At 50.8% G+C, this 17904-nt stretch overlaps 1 protein-coding gene across 2 annotated transcripts in view; it reads left to right on the forward strand.

The window, feature by feature from the left end:
- Nucleotides 1-17904, forward strand: part of B4GALNT3 (beta-1,4-N-acetyl-galactosaminyltransferase 3) — a 98190-nt gene that overhangs the window by 61867 nt on the left and 18419 nt on the right. For both annotated transcript variants that reach the window (XM_065942935.1, XM_065942944.1), the window contains exons 2-3: nucleotides 11441-11544; nucleotides 12503-12580. In XM_065942935.1, coding sequence (XP_065799007.1) covers nucleotides 11441-11544; nucleotides 12503-12580 — 182 coding nt within the window. The remainder of the gene's footprint in view (nucleotides 1-11440; nucleotides 11545-12502; nucleotides 12581-17904) is intronic.

Genomic DNA, 17904 nt, shown 5'->3' on the forward strand with positions numbered 1-17904 from the left:
GGGGCTGGGGGTAGCACATGGAGATGGCCTCCTTCCTAAGTGTGGTCTTACCCTTGAGTGATATTCCAGGCACGAGGAATGCAGGCCCCAGGTTCTCTATTGGAGATCAGAGCAGCTGTGGGCATGCCCTTCTTCCCCACTCTTTGCCTTCCTTCCCAGGACAGGTTACAACAACCTCAGCTTGACTTTGGCAAGTTAGCTCCGTCAGACCTCCCCACCTGGCAGTTGGCAGCCCTTCAGATCAGACCCTGCATCTTCCTTGTCCTCAGGCTGATGGAGAAGGGAGAAGCAAGATGTTTGAAAGAGTATATTGTTTTCAGCGGAGACATCCGGGGGGAGGGGCCTGCGGTTCCGTGGCTCCAGGTACCAAACAGAATCCCTCTGTGGACCTTCGAAACTGTCTTAGCATCAGGGTTCCTCTCTCTTCGTCTTTCCTTTGGATTCTGTTGTTTTCCCACTCAACAAACAAAGGATACTTGTTATGAAATATTTTTTAAAAATGAGCTGGGGCTTCCCTGGTGGTTCGGTGGTAAAGAATCTGCCTGCCAATGCAGGAGACAGAGGTTCAATCCCTGATCTGGGAAGATCCACATGCCGTGGCACAGCTAAGCCCACGCACCACAACTACAGAAGCCCGAGTTCCTAGAGCCCATGGTAGCTCCAAACGCCAGGGCTTCCATGGGCCACGTCAGGTCTTCAGGGGGGTCCTGTCTGCTGGGCTGACTCCAGGGTTTTCTTCCATCTGTGTTGCCTCTCTTGAACTCTGGGATCCTAGAGACTGGTTCCCTGATCCCAAGAAATGTTTGTAGAGCACTTTGTCTGAGGTTCCTGCAAGTCTGGGAGATAGTCACAATGTCGTGCCCTTGGCTCCTGTGAACCCAGCTGCCCGAGGTGCACCTGTGCATCGTCTGCTTGTGCGCCTGTGTCTGCTTGTGCTCACCCAGCATGGGGTGGGGCCTGAGTCCAGCGCAGGCACAGGAGGCCACAGACACGTCGGTCCCTTTATTCACACGATGCCCACCCCAAGTGCACCCGGAGTGGAGGGAGCGGAAAGACTCCGCTTCTACCTTTTTCTCCATTGCAACACTTAGCTGAGCTCCAGGGATATAACAGGTGCTCAGTAAATGCCTGGGGATTGGTTGGTTCATTGATTCATGCTCTTCCCAGTCTCCCGACTGCTTACCCTTGATCATCTCTGAACTCCCGCTTTTCTTCAAACAGGAAAGGGTCATCCCTCTGCTCCTCCATGTTTAGAAGCTTGTCTGTGTCCCGGTCCAGAGGGATGACTGGACAAGACGGTCTGACCTGAGGGGTCCTCATCCATGTCCACCCACCCGAGGGTTAAGTTGATGTGGGCCAGTTTTAGAAATCCTGGACCCTGTTTTGTGTCCATGTGCTAAGTCGCTTCAGTCGCGTCTGACTCTTTTCTACCCCATGGATAGTAGCCCACCAGCTTCCTCTGTCCATGGAATTTCCCAGGCAAGAATACTGGACTGGGTAGCCATTCCCTCCTCCAGGGGATCTTCCTGACCCAGGGATCAAATCTGAGTCTTTTAAGTCTTCTGATTTGGCAGGCAGGTTCTTTACCGCTAGCACCACCTGGGAGGCCCCCCTGGACCCTGTTACCTCTAGATTTTCCAGAAATCATCTCATTTCATCAAGCGTCTTTGTCAAAACTCCCCCCAGACAGAACTGTGTGTGTAGCTATGACTGTGCTATATTGATCTGGACATGTACCCCGGGCCTGAAAGGTTGTCAGTTCTGTTTTGTTCTTTGTCATGGTGATGGTGGTGATGACAATGTCCTGGAGGTGCCCTGGGGCCTGGTCAGACCTTCAGGGGGGCCGATGTGGGTCAGTCCACGGCTGAGGGGTGGCAGGAAGTTACAGAGCGGGTCCGTGTGCAGGCAGATCCTGTGCTCCCCAAGTGGAGCACAGAAGACAAAGGGCATTTGCCCCCTCCCTCCGTCTCCTGGCCTCATCCACCCCCTTGGAGTCTTTCACTCAGATCTGGGGGTCCAGGTGAGCAGGACACGGGCAGCAGAGCTCAAGTGCCTAGCATGCCCCTGCACAGCTCCCTGCCCGCTTTGGGGCCCCTCAGGCGGCCCAGGCAGGGCGGTAGGGACAGTCCCTGGTGTCTGACTGGCACGTCCCTACCCGCCCTGCTCATCCAGGCCCCACAGCAGTTCCCAGCTGGCTTGGCGGGGTGCTGGGGGGTGAGAAGCTAGCTTGGCAGGGAGGAGGGGGCAGCTGGCTGTTTGAGCGCAGCAGCTGGGGCGGCGGTGGGTGGCAGGCGGCGGTGGAAGAGGCTCTTTGGGGTCCTTTCTGTGTCTCTGCTTATCAAATCAGAGGGTCTGGGCAGACACTGGGGCCCCACCCATCTCCCATCCCGTACCCCCTTCCCTCCCATCCATGCACCTGAGCTCCGAGGGAGCGTGACCCACGACTGCTGCATGGTTCACCCTTGTGTTGAAAAGGATAAGGCTCAGAGACCAGGGCAAGTGTAGCAGGCCTGCGTGCAGAGGCTTTCTGTCCGGTTTTCCAGCTCTTTGGGGGTGTTTGGGTCTTTCTGGGCTTCCCTGGTAGCTCAGGTGGTAAAGAATCTGCCTACAATGCAGGAGACCCCAGTTCAATCCCTGGGTTGGGAAGATCCCCTGGAGAAGGGAATGGCTACCCACTACCACATTCATGCCTGGAGAATTCCCATGGACAGAGGAGCCTCGGGTCGCAAATAATCAGACATGACTGAGCGACTAAGCAAGCAGGTATGGCTGTTCCGGAGCTTATTTGGGGAGGTGTTATTGGCCAAATTGGAGGGGCGGGGAGCTAGTATGGGAGGTGTGGGGGGTGAGTAGGAGGTGACGGTGATGGTGGTGGCAGAGTTGGATCAGGTTCTCAAGTGTGTTCTGTAGAGAGCGTGGAATTTAGGACTCAGGGTTCAAACCATCTGTCACCTACTATCCCTGTGGCTTTCAGTGAGGTTTTTTTATCCTCTCAGCCTTGTTTTCCTGTAGGCTTGTTGTCCTGAATACAATCATCTATATTTCTTTTACCATAAACATAAGTATGTGTATGACCCGTACATGCTGAAGTTGCAGTAATAATCGTTCCTCTTGCATCAGGTCCCCAGGGTGTCACGACTGGAAAGGAAAGGCAGTGTCTTTGCCGTCTGAGACTCTCTCCCAGGTGACAGTCCCTGGCTGCATCCCTGGCGGCCTGTGCCACCTTGGGTTTCTGATGGCGCCCGGGGCCTGCTGGCATCCAGCCACAGCAGCTTTGCTTTGCAGGGCCCATGTGACTGGCCCTCGGGTTCACGTCAAGGTCAGAGTCAGTCTTGCTTTCTGGTCGCAGGACGCAGTGCTGGTTCCCAGCCTTGGTGGAACAGTGTCCTGGTGTCACGACCTCCTGTCCCCTGGACAGCCTGCTCTTCTCTGGTGGGACGAGGGCTCTTTCTAGGCTCGGCTCCTCCAGGCTTCATCACCTTGTCTCTGTACAGATGCTGAGCTTCTTAGCAAATCGTCTGCATTCACCTCGGGTTCTTGGGTCCTTTACCCGCCCTCTTGGCTCATCCTTCAGCCCCGCCTTCCTGTGGCCCTCGAGGGCTCAGGCCTTCCCGTCTTGCAAAGTGTGTCTCAGCTCAGGGCAGATGCCAGCCCTTGGCAGTGCCGCCCTGCCCAGGCCGGAGGTGGTCCGTTGCCCCTGCCTGCCGGAGGCACGCCCTCCGCCATGCTCGCCCCTTTCATTTGGCACCCGTCCTCCCCATCTCAGGGATGGCAACTCCAGTTTTCCAACGAAATTGGAATTTAATTGCTTTACAATATTATGTTAGTTTCTGCTGTACAATGAAGTGAATCAGCCATATATATATATATATACCTGTAATCTGCTCCCACCTGAGCCTCCCTCCCTCCCCACCCCCCTTCCCACCCCTCTCGGTCATCACAGAGCACCAGGCTGAGCTCCCTGTGCCGTAGGCAGCTTCCTGCTAGCTCAGTTTTACACAAGGTAGTGTACACGTCAGTGCTGCTCTGTCCGTGTGTCCCATCCTCCCGTTCTCCCACTGTGTCCACAAGACCATCCTCTGCATCTGTGTCTCTAGTCCTGCCCTGCAAGTAAGTTCATCTGTGCCATTTCTCTAGATTCCTCGTATATGTATTAATGTAGGATATTTGTTTTTCTCTTTCAGACTTACTTCATTCTTTATGACAGACTCTAGGTCCATCCATGTCTCTGCAAATGACCCTATTTCGTTCCTTTCAGTGACTGGGTACTTTTCCATTGTCTATGTGAACTGCATCTTTTTTAACCATTTGTTTGTCATTGGACATCTAGGTTCTTCCCATATCCTTCCTGGCTATTGTAGATAAAGCTGCAATAAACACTGGGGTACATGTGTCTTTCTGAATCATGGTTTTCTCAGGGTACTTGCCCAGTCGTGGGATTGCTGGGTCTTACGGGAGTACTGTGGTTGGTTTTTTTTAGGGAACCTCCATACTGTTCTCCATAGTGGTTTGCATTCCCACCGACAGTGCAGGAGGGTTCCCCCTGAGTAATTCTTGATTCCTCTTCCCATGTCCAGTCCATCAGCTGAACCTTCACCAATGACCCCAGATCTGTCTGAGCAGCCAGGAGATGCCTCTCTCCCTCATGGGAACATCTCTGTGGACCACGTGACAATACCAGCAAGAAACTCAGACCAGAGACCAGGAGAAACAAATGCAAGTTTCAGATCTGCCACAAGTGCATGTGTGCTAAGTCGCCTCAGCTGTGTCCGAGAGGAGCCTGGAGGACTGTGGTCCACGGGGTTGAAAAGAGTCAGACACACCTGAGCAACACATGACCAATGTTGAAATATTGAGCTGCAATGTGTTAGCTGCTTGTTGTGTTCCAGACACCGAGTCCTTTACACAGATGATCTTATTCACTGTGTGACTTCACTTTTGTGTCCTCTCATCTCTAAGGAAGATGACAGTTCACAGGGAGGTGGTGAGGATGCAGTGAAATAATACACATAAGAGTTTTTTGGGGGAAAAAAAAAAGATAATAAAGGACCATGGACTGTGTGTATGCCGTGTTTTCACCAAAGAGCTGAAGAGATGGTCTCCAGGCCTTTGAAGAGTCCATGCTGTGCAGAGGAGGGGTGCTGGCAGCATGGGGGCTGATGGTGAACTTGATAGCCCAGTTCTGTGAGGGCAGAATGTGAGGCCCTTTGCTGGTGTTTTGTCACCTGAGATCGGGGTGTCTGTCTCCTGGCACAAATGTGACACCTGGTGAAGGAGAGACAGGCCCTGGCAGCTGGCACTCTGGCCGGGAGTGGGAGTTCACTTAGCTGAGGGCAGGTGACAAGTGTCAGTAGTTGAATTGGCACATTCTTTAGCTCCTGGTCCCTGCAGAGAGGCTGATTAGGGCTGGGGTCTCCACTGGCAGGGTGAACACAGGAAAAGCCCCACACAGTGCCTGATGCCTACTATGGACTCAGTGAATATTAAAGGGACGGAGGGTAGGGGGAAATAGGTGGGTAATGGGAGGGGTGCAGGGAGCAGCTGTGCAGCAGAGAGGAGACTGTCTGTACCCCTACCACGGAGTCACTGCTGGCCTGCAGTCTGCCTGCTCTGCACAGAGAGGAGAACAGTGGCTATTGGCCGTCTGTGGTTTGCAACATTCTGAAGTGGCTGGAGTTCACATCTTCAGCAGATATTGTTGGAGGAAGGAGTGCTAACTGTGTCCGACTGCACACCAGGCTTGACGGACATCACTGGCTCCTAGTGGCATTCCCGTGGGGCAGGTGTCATCACCCCTACCAGCCGGAGGAGGAAACCGGGCCAAAGAGCTTCAACTAGTTGCTCATGAGGCCCGGCCACCATTTCTCATGGAGGAAAGCCAGAGAGACCTTTCTGACTCCAGAGCCTTCTTGTCTTTTCCATACTGTGACATCTGGAAAGACCGTTTCCTGCTCTTTGAATTGCTAACCTGGGCTGTTGACTGTCTCGCTCCAGGTATTTCAAAGCCATGTACCTAACTGGGTTCTGCGTCTGTGACCCAGGCAGGGCCCAGTTAGGTTTAACCACTGGCCTCCCCTCCACTCAGTGGATTTGTCCTTGTTCACTGGGAAACCCACCTCTTACCCTCTTTTATTTTTTATTTTATTATTTTTTCTTTTTTTTTTCTTACCTTCTTTTAAAGAGAAATAAAAGGACTTCCCTGGTAGTCCAGTGGTTAAGACTCCACACTTCCACTGCAGAGGATGCAGGTTCAGTCCCTGGTTGGGGAACTAAGATCCTGCATGCCACGCAGTGCAGCCAAAAAAAAAAGAGAGAGAGAGAGAAGCAAAGGAGACACCAGCATAAACAACAGACTTTTGGACTCAGTGGGAGGAGATGGTGGGGATGATTGAACGAATAGCATTGAGATATACACATTCAGTTCAGTTCAGCCACTCAATCATGTCCAACTCTTTGCGACCCCATAAACTGCAGAATGCCAGGCTTCCCTGCCTATCACCAACTCCTGGAGCCTACCCAAACTCATGTCCATTGAGTCGGTGATGCCATCCAAACATCTCATCCTCTGTTGTCCCCTTCTCCTTCTGCCCCCAATCCCTCCCAGTATCAGGGTCTTTTCCAACGAGTCAACTGTTCGCATGAGGTGGCCAAAGTATTGGAGTTTCAGCTTCAACATCAGTCCTTCCAATGAACACCCAGAACTGATCTCCTTTAGGATGGACTGGTTGGATCTCCTTGCAGTCCAAGGGACTCTTAAGAGTCTTCTCCAACACCACAGTTCAAAAACATCAATTCTTTGGTGCTCAGCTTTCTTTATAGTCCAACTTTCACATCGATACATGACTACTGGAAAAACCATAGCCTTGACTAGACGGACCTTTGTTGGCAAAGTAATGTCTCTTTTTTAATATGATATCTAGGTTGGTTACAACTTTCCTTCCAAGGAGCAAGCATCTTTTAATTTCATGGCTGCAATCACCATCTGCAGTGATTTTGGATCCCAAAAAATAAAGTCAGCCACTGTTTCCCCATCTATTTGCCATGAAGTGATGGGACCGAATGCCATGATCTTAGGTTTCTGAATGTTGAGGTTTAAGCCAACTTTTTCACTCTCCTCTTTCACTTTCATCAAGAGGCTCTTTAGTTCTTCTTTGCTTTCTGCCATAAGGGTGGTGTCATCTGCATATCTGAGGTTATTCATATTCCTCCCTGCACATTACCATATGTAAAATAGATGACCCATGTGAGTTTGGTGTATGATGCTGGACACCCAAAGCCAGTGCTCTGGGACAACCTAGAGGGATAGGGTGGGGAGGGATGTGGGAGGGGGGTTCAGGATGGAGGAGACATATGTATGCCTATTCATACATGATTCAAACTGATGTATGGCAAAACCCATCACAATATTATAAAGTAATTATCCTCCAATTAAAATAAATAAATAACTTTTTAAAAAAGAGAGACAGAAGTAGAGCCAGACACAAGTTAAAGGTGACGGACAGATTGAACTCAGAACTGTCACAGTTTGGGAGAAAAACCATGGTACAGAGCTAAGCTCAGTTCCAAAGACAGCAAAGGCAGCTGGGGATTCACAGTGCATAGGCAGAGTGAGGGTCAGTGGATGGGAAGTGACCAGGAGGAGCCATCAGGCTGGGGGACTCCTGCCAGCCTAGCCTAACAGGACCCTGGCTATCAGGTTCAACTATCAAGGATAGGGGGAATTCTGTAAGCAGACTTAACAGTATTCTTCCTAAAACCTGGGTTGGGCAGGCCAAAGACAGGGCCCAAGGACAAGGCCTAGTCAAAGAGAGAGCTCAGAGGAGCTCATCCAGAGTTTGGTCCAGGAGCAGGTGTTCCTTGTCCCTTCCCACCAAACGCAAGGACAGGGCACAGTGAGACCACGGTGAGATTCTGTTGACCACGGAGCGAGTCATCCCGCCTTCTGCGTGACTTCCAGGAGCCAGAGAATTTGGCTGGAACTGAAGACAAGTCCGTGGCAAAGAATGTGGCTGTGAGACACACAGGAACTCCGAGGATGGGGTGTGTTGTGTTTTCAGTGTTGCGTCCTCACTCCTGTGTCTACAAGGAGATGGTCTTCAGTCACCACGCAGAGTCCAGGAAGAGATGACCCAATTGTCCCCAGGCAGCGACAAGGCAGTGCCTGTCCACCCCTCCCCTCCCACGGTGTGAATCACATGGCACCTAGGCCCCCTGCCCCAGCCACTAATCCAGAGCCCCCGGGGCCTGGGCAGCAATGGGGCTCCATCATTAGCGGTGTCTGAGTGGGGTTAATGGGGAACAAGCATCTCTCCTGTGAGCTCATGCAGAAAGTCAGGAGCAGGTCCGGAACATTCTTCCTCCTTCCGCCCCGCTCCCCTGTCCTCACCTCACATCACCAGCCCCAGAATCCTGCTTCCCTAAAACATCTCTCTGCGTTTGAACTAGTCTGACCTGTTTCTGCCTGCCAGCTGGCCCGCCATGGAAACAGCAGAGACCTTGATGCGGTGGGATAAACCTGCAAAAGTCTCGATAAACACAATACCAGCAGACGGCTAATGTCTGCATGGAAACCCAGGGGCACTGATTTCCAGCTACGGCCTCTGCCCACCGGATTCCCCACAGTCTGCCCTGAACAGCATCCCCAGGAGAAAATGTAGGCTGGATAAGGAAACACTGGGTGTTGAGACAGACAGGCTCTCTGTCTGACCCCAGCTTTGCAACAACAGTGGACTCTGTGACCTTCAGCTCTTGGCGTCTCTTTCCCCATCTGTGCAGTGGGAGTAAACAGACCTGCCCCATCTCCCCAGGTTCTGCAAGGCTCAGATGAGATCATGCCTGGGAGGTGCAAAGGAAACCCTGAAGGGCCACCCCCAGGGCAAGAAAAGCGTCCACTGCACCCCACTTTCCAGCTCCCTCTCCCAGAGTCACTCATACACACACCTGGGCAAAATGCTGGTGTCCGCCTGCTGTGGCCTGTGTTTGTGGGTTGTGCTCTTTCCTCTGTGTCTGCTTGGCTGGCAGTGTCCCTCCCAGTGCTGGTGTGGGGGTCCTAGGACGCTTCGGCCTCCGGGCAGCTCTTGGCTCCTAGTGGCCAGTGATGCCAGTCTCACTCCCGTGCAGCACCCGCTGTGGCGTCCTGGGGGGATCATTTAAAAAACACTTTTGTATTTGCTTCTTTGGCTGTGCTGGGGCTTAGTTGTGGTACACGGGATCTTTAGTCATAGCATGGGAACTCTTAGTTGCAGTAGGTGGGATCGAGTTCCCTGAGCAGGGGTTGAACCCGGGCCCCCTGCATTGGGAGCGTGGAGTCTTAGCCACTGGACCCCCAAGGGAAGTTGCTCTCCTAGGGGCATCTTGAGGAAGTTGTTGCAGAGGTTCCTGCACCTTTGCAGCAAAGCGGCTTCCATCTAAACTGTAGTGGTCGCCCCGATCCATGACTGATTTCACTTTTCATGTTCCCGTTACCCAAGGTCAACCACAGTCTGAAAATATTAAATTGAAAATTCCAGAAATGGACAATTCATAAGCTTTCAGTTGTGTACCATTCTGATCAGTGTGATGAAATCTCTCACCATCCAGTTCCGTCCTGCCCAGGAGGTGGGTCACCCTCTTTCTCCCGCACATCCCGCTGTTGGTCTCCTAGTGGCCATCTCGGTTATCAGACTGTCTTGGCATCGCACTGCTTGTGTTCAAATGACTCTTATTCTACTTAATACTATCCCTGAAGTGCAAGAGCAGTAATACCTGGAATGTGAATTTGCCAAAGGGAAGCCTTAACATGTTGCTTCTTTTTGACCACGCCATGTGGCATGTGGGATCTTAGTTTCCCAGACCGGGGATCGAACCTGTGCTTCCAGTAGTGGAAGTGCAAAGTCTTAACCGCTGGACCACCAAGGAAGTCCCTTAAGGTGCTTCTTTTAAGTGAAGAGGTGAAACTTAATAGAAATCTTAATAAAAATAATGAAACTTAAAAAAAAATCGTATACTAAGGTTGCTAAGATCTACAGCAAGAGCAAATCTTCTACTCCTGAAATTGTGAAGAAGGGAAAAGAAATTTGTACTGGTTTTGCTGTCAAACCTGAAACTGCTCATTTATAGCTTCAGTGCATGAGAAATAAGTGCTCAGTTAAGATGGCAAAGGCATTCACTTTGTACAGTAAAATATTTTGAGGCAGAGTGACTCATATAACTTGTATTATGATACACTGTATTATTGTTCTATTTTACTTTTCATATCATTTATCTCTCACCGTGTCTAATTAAACTTAATCATAGGTATGTAGGGATAAACAGCATATATAAGTAGTTTGATACTATGTGTGGTTTCAGGATATCTGCTGGGGGGGTTCTTAAACGTACTCCTCATGGACAGCAGGTTGACTGTGTTTGCTGAGGGGTTCCATTTCCTCACGTGAAATGAGGACTAGATGGTCTTGTTTTTTTTTTTTTTTGCTGTGCCGAGTTTTAGTTGTGGCATGCGGGATTTAGTTCCCTGACCAGGAATCAAACCCGGGCCCCCTGCACTGGGCGTGCAGGGTTCCAGCCACTCGACCCCCAGGGAAGTCCCGAGTAGGTGGTCTTGAAAGCCCCTCCCAGTTCCTGGAAGCCTGTGATTCTGGCTCATGTTTCCACATATCAAAGTCTCTGTCCTGCTCAAGTGTTCCCCTCAGCTGGGGGCGGCCGCAGCCCCCCGTGGGCATCAGTGCTGACGGCTGAATTCTGACTCTCCCACCCCACCCTTGGCAGCCCCTTTGTGTGATGGTGAATGCAAAAAACGCACGTCCCCTTCTCACTGTGGTGTGGCTGTTACCTTCTCAGATTGCGCGTGAGGGCACAGGCGTCAGCTGGCTCACAGCCTCCAGGTCAATCCAGGAGGAGCTGGTCCTTGAATCTCACATCTCCAGCTGTTGCTAGATCCGATTGGTGGGCGCCAGGACCGGGCTCACCCTTTCCTGCCCCCACCCCGAGCTCTGGTCCATCCAGCCACCCAGCAACTAGTGGTGGGGGGGGGGGCTCCCAGTCAGACAACCCCGCAGGCTCTCTGGCTTGGAGGAGGGAAAGTTGTGGAGGGAAAAGCTTAGCTCCACCGTTCTGGGAGACTCATCCTTCCCCATGATGGTTTTTGGGCGAAATAGGCCTGGAGAGGTGGCCTGCGGTGTCACCGTGGCAGGACAAAGCTCTGCTTTCACCCGGCCTGGCTCCCTCTCTGACTTAGGAAAGACAGCAAATCCCAACAGGAGATGAGCTCATGTCCTCGCTCTCTGCCGTGTTGACCTTGGCCGAGGTGTAACTGTCTCCTGACACCCCCACCCCACAGCCAGCCGTGAGGAGCAGCAGACGGAACGCCATTCCCTCGGTTCTCCCGCCCTGAGTCTCACGGATGTATGTGGCCTTCGGGTTGTACTGACCTTGTTCCTCTCTTCCTCTTTCCCCTCCTCAGGGTACGGCAGCTGGAGGGAGCTGGCCAAGGCTCTGGCCAGCAGAAACATTCCGGCTGTGGACCCGAATCTGCAGTTCTACCGTCCCCAGAGGCTGGGCCCCAAGGTAGATGGGAGGGTCAGCTGTCACCTTACTGCTGCCTTAACTCCGGTACCCCACCCCCACGCCCACCCACATAGCCTTGAGGGCATCCTCCGCTTTCCCGTGTTAGGAGAGGCAGAGCTGAGGGACGCCCTGGGTGGCAGACTGGCGTTCCCAGCTCTCCTACCTTGTGGGTAGAGATATCCATCCTGCTCTCCCTCCTCAAAGCCTGTGTCATGTCTTCAAGATGCCCAAGTCTGAGCTGTCCATGAATGTGGCCTCCATCTCTGCAAGAGCAGGGGCTGGAGGAAGGACCAGCACATCTCGCCTCCTGCTGGGATGACTGGGCTGGTCCTCCAGTCACTATCCCAGATGCTGGCAGCCAAGAGTCACAGATAATGCAGTAGACAGACACCTCTCCCTGCAAATAACTGCAAATAATGGAGAATTTTCCTGATAGCGTTTACTGGGCTGCTGGTCCCTAGAAGCAGCTCTGGGTGGGGGTTCGGGAACTCGAGGCCAGTTCAGTCTGGAGCCCTAAGATTGAACTTCTGAGCCTAGAAGGAACACTGCCCCCAAAGCTGGACCAGAGCCTAACTGAGCCCGTGGACCTGCAGGGTGCAGAAGAGTCGGGGTGTCTCCAGGGGGACAAATGTTAGGATAAATGAGTTGCACCCTAAGCAGGTGTAGAGGAAGAGGGAGGCAGGTCAGGAGAGCCTGGTCTAATTAGAAAAAAATAATTTTGGTATGGGAAGACTGAGAAAAGTCAGGAAAGCAGAAACATCCCAGGAATATACATTGGAGGCGGGTTGGTGGGGGACGGAGTGTGGACCAGAAAAAGGAATGTCCTTAAGTTGACAAACTTCCGATGGCAGAACTGGGTCTCTTGAACCCTTTGCATCTCCTCAGGCACATTTGAGGGGCCCTGGTCCTATCGCCCCCTTCATATTTCCACCAAGTTCATTCTTCTCTTTTCTGCCAGGACCCAGGCTCAGCGCGTGGTGGGAGTGGAAACAGCAGCTACCTGAAGTGGAACAAGCCGGTGCCCTGGCTCTCAGAGGTAAGGCTGCTCCTTGAAAGGCAGGGTTAAAAAAACAGTGTTGATATTAGTAGGAAACTCCAGAGGCCACAGAGCATTGTATTCTAGTGGTTATTATTAAAGTTTTTCATCTAGGGGCTTCCGTGGTTGTCCAGTGGTTAAGACTCTGCACTTCTACTGCAGGGGGTTTGGGTTCAGTCCCTGGTTGGGGAACTAAGATCCCACATGCTGCTCAGTGCAGCCAAAAAAAATTTTTTTTTTTCATCTAATTTGAAGAAAAAAGTTAGAGTTCCAGGCTCACTGAATTTTCTTCCTTAACTAACATAGAGAAGTGCTAACATTTGCAGGGAGGCTTCCCAGGTGGCTCAGTGGTAAAGAAGCTACCTGTCAATGCAGGAGGTTCAATCCCTGGGTTGGGAAGATTCCCCTGGAATCCACTCCAGTATTCTTGCTGGGAAATCCTGTGGACAGAGGAACCAGGTGGGCTACAGTCCCTGGGGTCACAAAGAGTGGGACATGAGTGAGCAACCAAGCACAAACAGGGTGTCAGGCTTTGCGTGTAAACTGTCAGCTTTATGACCCTGTAGGGTAGCATCGTGTCCTCATTTTATGGGTGAGAAAAGTAAAGCTCAAGGAAGCTATGGGACATTCATGTCTATGCCAGTCCCCAGTCATAAAATTCGGCTTCCCAAACTGTCTTTCTTGGACCATGAAGTCCCATAAGCTATTCCAGTCAGAAAGGAATCCATTGTGAAATATGGTTTAACATCTATAGACATCCACTTCCTGAAAATACATGTTAGCACATGAAAGATGCTGAGTTCTGCCATCCTCTATTTGACTTGGTTTCTCCCAACATATACCAAACTTATTCACCTCCCGAACTGCCTTTTTCCATTAAAGTTTAGTGCTCTATGAAACCAGTGCTCTGAGGGACTATATACTAGGAAACTCTTGCTTTAGAAAATTTTTATAGGAAGCTGTCAAGCGTGTGAATAAAAATTTTCATAACCATCATGACACCTTTTGTTTATGTTGGACTGGACAGATTCTTTTTCTCTTGGTATAGAAACAGAGGCTCAGAGGTTTATTACAGACAACAAGATTAGCTGGAGTAAATGCTTGTGCAGACATTCCAGAGCAGCATGGTGATTTGGGGGTGAACATTTTAAATTTGGGCGTCGGACCATGCAACTTGTCCAGGCCTTTCTTGGCCGGGTGGTGGCGGCCAGCCAGTTGTCTTCATCCACACCTATCACGGGTTGGTCTCTACTGCCTGGGTGATTTCATTTCTAGTCCACCCATTTGCTGTGGGGCGAGAGTGAAGGAGGTGGTTTCATGCGAAATATGATGGTAGGCTATCTACCGTGAAATTGCCTCTGGTTAAATCCTGAGAGTGGATTACATCCCTGGCACAACTGTACCAGGTGACATCATCAGGTAATTAGGCCCCACCCCACCTGGAGATAGCATTGTGAAAACCATTGGTCCAGCGATTCCGTCTTCTCTCCTTTGAGGCCAGTTTGGATCATTTTTCTTACTGAACCAATTATTTTGAAAGATTGTAACTACATCATAGTCTGCATTTATTAACCATTAATTTTCCCACTTTTCTTGGCCAGTCAAGGATGGAGATATATATATGAATTGCTTGCGTGCAGTGTCCAACTCTTTATGACCCCATGGTCTATAGCCTGCCAGGCTTATCTGTCCATGGGATTTTCTAGGCAAAAATACTGGAGTGGGTTGCCATTTCCTCCTCCAGGGGATCTTCCCAATCCAGTGATCGAATCCCCATCTCTCGCGTTGGAGGCAGATTCTTTATCACTGAGCCATCAGGGAAACTCCAGAGATATATCTATATATATCTCGATGAAAACAGTAACAAATAGTAAACAAGGATTAAAATGTGATTAACTTTTAAAAGAAATAGTCGATCTTTTAGTAAGTGTGTTTAGCCTTTTGGTGGTAAATGACTGATTTCCACTGGCTTTGGTATTTTATTATTAAAAGTGGCTTTTTACAGTGAATTCCCTGGCAGTCCAGTGGTCAGCACTCCATGCTCTCACTGTCAAGGGCGGGGATTCAGTCCCTGGTTGGGGAACTAAGATCCTACAAGCCATGCAAAGCAGTCCAAAAAAAAAAAAAAAGAAGAAGAAAAGAAAGTGGCTTATAAAATCCTCATCACAACCCTCATGAATCTTCAGGTAATCACCAATCCAGTCTTTTCATTTCACCAATGAGGGCACTTAGGTCCTGACAATTTAGATAGCTCACATATGCAATCACCCAGCTGCAGTGGTACCCTCTCCTCCAGCCCTTCGTGGGGACTTCTATTCCTTCTCCTTACCTGTCTCCTGCCTTTGGACCTACAGTTTCAGCAGGAAGTGCTTTATTGAGCATCTGCTAGCTGTCGGGGGCTGTCAGCTTGCACATTATCACCCCTTTCTGGGCAATGGCTTTCAAAGGGGTTGACCAGTCACTCCCCAAGGTGGCAGAGCTCCTGCAAACCTGCCCTGTGGGTGAGCACGGACAGAACCCGGGAAGGCTGCCCGTGGTCTCTCCTTTGACCAGCTCCCATCCCCAGCCTTCAGCTGGCAGCTCAGAGTCTCAGAGGCCAGAAGTGACTCTCAAGTGCAGCAGGCTTTGTCATTGCTCTGCTGTTCAGATGAGGAGTGGTCGACTGGCAGGCTGGGCTTCCTGAGGTAACTGCCCTCAGAAACCGTCTCTGTCAGCCCAAATCATGAGACTCTGACTAGCAAACCCCACTAATTATAACAAACCTCAATGACAGTGCATTCACTTACTGTCGGTATTCGGTCCACTGACCAAACATTGTCTGCTACTCTGCTCCCCCTACAAAGCCAACATCATTACAGGAAAGAAATGTGGTGGATACAGAATTGGATCAAAGCAAGCTGGAGTCCACGGGTCATGCTGTGTTGGCTCGGTGACTTGGTGTCTCTCCCGAGGGCTGGGATCCTGACTTCCCTTCTCAGGCTTTACCCCCCATCTTTTGTCCTCTAACAGTTTTATTGAGATATAGTTCACATACCATATAATTCATAATTTTAAAAATGTGTATTTAATGTCAGTGCTGGGTCTTAGCTGCAGCACTCTGGCTTAGTTGCTCCAACTGCATGTGGGATGTTGGTTTTCCAACCAGGGATTGAACCCGGGTCCCCTGCATTGGAAGGCAGATTCTTAACCACTGGACCACCAGGGAAGTCCCTATAATTCACCCAATTAATGTGTACAATTCAGTAACGTTTAGTATATCCATAGAGTTGTCATCCGTAACTATCAATTTAGTATTAATCGGTTTTCGTCACCACTAAGGGAAACCCCTCACCTGATAGCCTCACTACCCCTAGCCCCCAGCTCCCAGGAAATGCTAGTCTAATCTGTCTCTCTGGATCTGCCGTTCAGATAGACTCTGTCTATATGAAGACTCTCGTCATACAGGGAGACTTGTATTATACGTGGCCGTTTTGTCTGACTTCTCTCACTTAGCATTACATTTTCAAGGCCCATCCATGTGGCAGAGTTTGTATCAGAACTTTGTTCCTTTTTCTGGCTGAGTAATCTTCCACTGTGTGGATGGACCTCATTATCTTATCCTCGGAAATAGGTGTTTGGGCTGTTTCTGCTTTCAGCTCTTGGGAGTAATGCTCTGTAGACATTTGTGTGCAGATCAGACCTGCCTTTTCTCAGGGCCCCGAACCACCACCATCATACACGAGGTCACCATGGGAGACACAAGTGACATCCCAGTTCAGTTACAGAGCATCTATTCAAGTGGGGGTCATGTCCCCCACTAGGATTTCACCAATGGGGCTCTGGTCCCTTCTTCCATCTAGAGCAGTCTCTTATCCTCATAGATAAGAGTTGGGAGCCCCTTGATTCCCAAGGGGAGTTCACTTGAGGGGCAGGTGTGAGCAGGAATCAAGGGGCTGTAGAGACTCTAAACAGGAGTCCGGAGTGCAGGCCTCATTGTCCTGCTGGGTGGAGGTCACATGGTCCTGCCAGGTGTGCTGGTCTTATAGGCATGAATCTGGCTAAGCAGCAGCCTGGTCCATGCTCACACCGGTGCTGGGCTGCCCCACCACCCCCAGGGGGGTGGACCACCTTCCCGCCCTCTGCATCTCAGCCTCTGCAGTAACCCTGGCACAGGCGGCTCATACTTCCGCATATCTCTTCCTCTAGGGACCCCTTTCCATCTTTGCATCAACACTGGCACAAACATCTCTATTGCTTATAGGATAAATGAAGCCATAAATATGGCTCCAGGTTTAGCTTCTCTGAGCACTTGTTCCCTTGGATAAGTAAGATGTGCAAGGAGCCACAAGGAGGGAGCCGTAACTCTGCCTGGAGAAATTGTAGATGCTTAGAGAGACATTTGAAAAGAGCCTTAAACTGGAATTTGGAACTGGAATTTGCTGGGTGGAGAAGAAAGGAAAAGGCCTTCCAACCAGGAAACTGTCTGCAAAAGCAGAGAGGAGTGTGTGCGGTTGGAGGGAGAGGGGTGAGGAGAGGTGGGGAAGACAGGTTTTGTCCAGAAGCTTCTGGGAACTGTCAGAAGCGGCAGAGTGGTGTGGTCAGATCTGTCTCTAGAAACTTTTTTTTTCAGTTTTTATTTATTTATTTGGCTGCACCAGGTCTCAGTTGCAGCACGCCAGGTCTTAGATCTTTGCAGCCTGCAGGATCTTTAGTAACAGGGTGCAAACTCTTAGTTGTGATGGAGTCTTAGCCACTAGACCGTGAGGCAAGTCCCTGGATCTGTCTTGGATCTGTCTTTAGAAAGACAGTTCTGCAGGCTGTGTGAGGAAATCAGTGATGGGAGACACCTCCACTCTGTTGGGAGGCTCTGTGAGCCCAGTGAGGCCTGGCAGAGGCCCTGTCATGGTAGAAGGCAGTGGGCATTCCTGGGGGAGCACCCACAGGCTATATTTGCACCCCTCGATGCCCTCCCATTTCCACAGGGTTCATTGCTGTGTGTCCTTGGGCTGTCAGTTTACCTCTCTGGGCTTTAATGGTGTCAACCCTGAAAGGAAAAGGTTCAACAGGTATTTTCTCCGCTGCTTGTGACTGGACCTTTCAAGTCCGTCTTTGGCCATGGATGTGCTCTGGCCCTGGCAGTAACCAGTGCTCTTCCCTGGGCCTTAACCCTGCTGGACGGTGAGAAGGGGGCAAAGGGCAGTGCTGACCAGCCTGAGTCCTACATCCCTGCCCGACACAACATCTCCAAAGAGTGGAGGGGCACAAACCAAGGTGGGGTCACCATCAAGGCCTGGGGAGGAAGAAGGTGCTGACTAGTCCCTCGGGGGACCCCTGCCCAGAGCCCA

The sequence above is a fragment of the Muntiacus reevesi genome, chromosome 1 (genome assembly GCF_963930625.1).
Source record: "Muntiacus reevesi chromosome 1, mMunRee1.1, whole genome shotgun sequence".
NCBI classification, from domain to species: domain Eukaryota; kingdom Metazoa; phylum Chordata; class Mammalia; order Artiodactyla; family Cervidae; genus Muntiacus; species Muntiacus reevesi.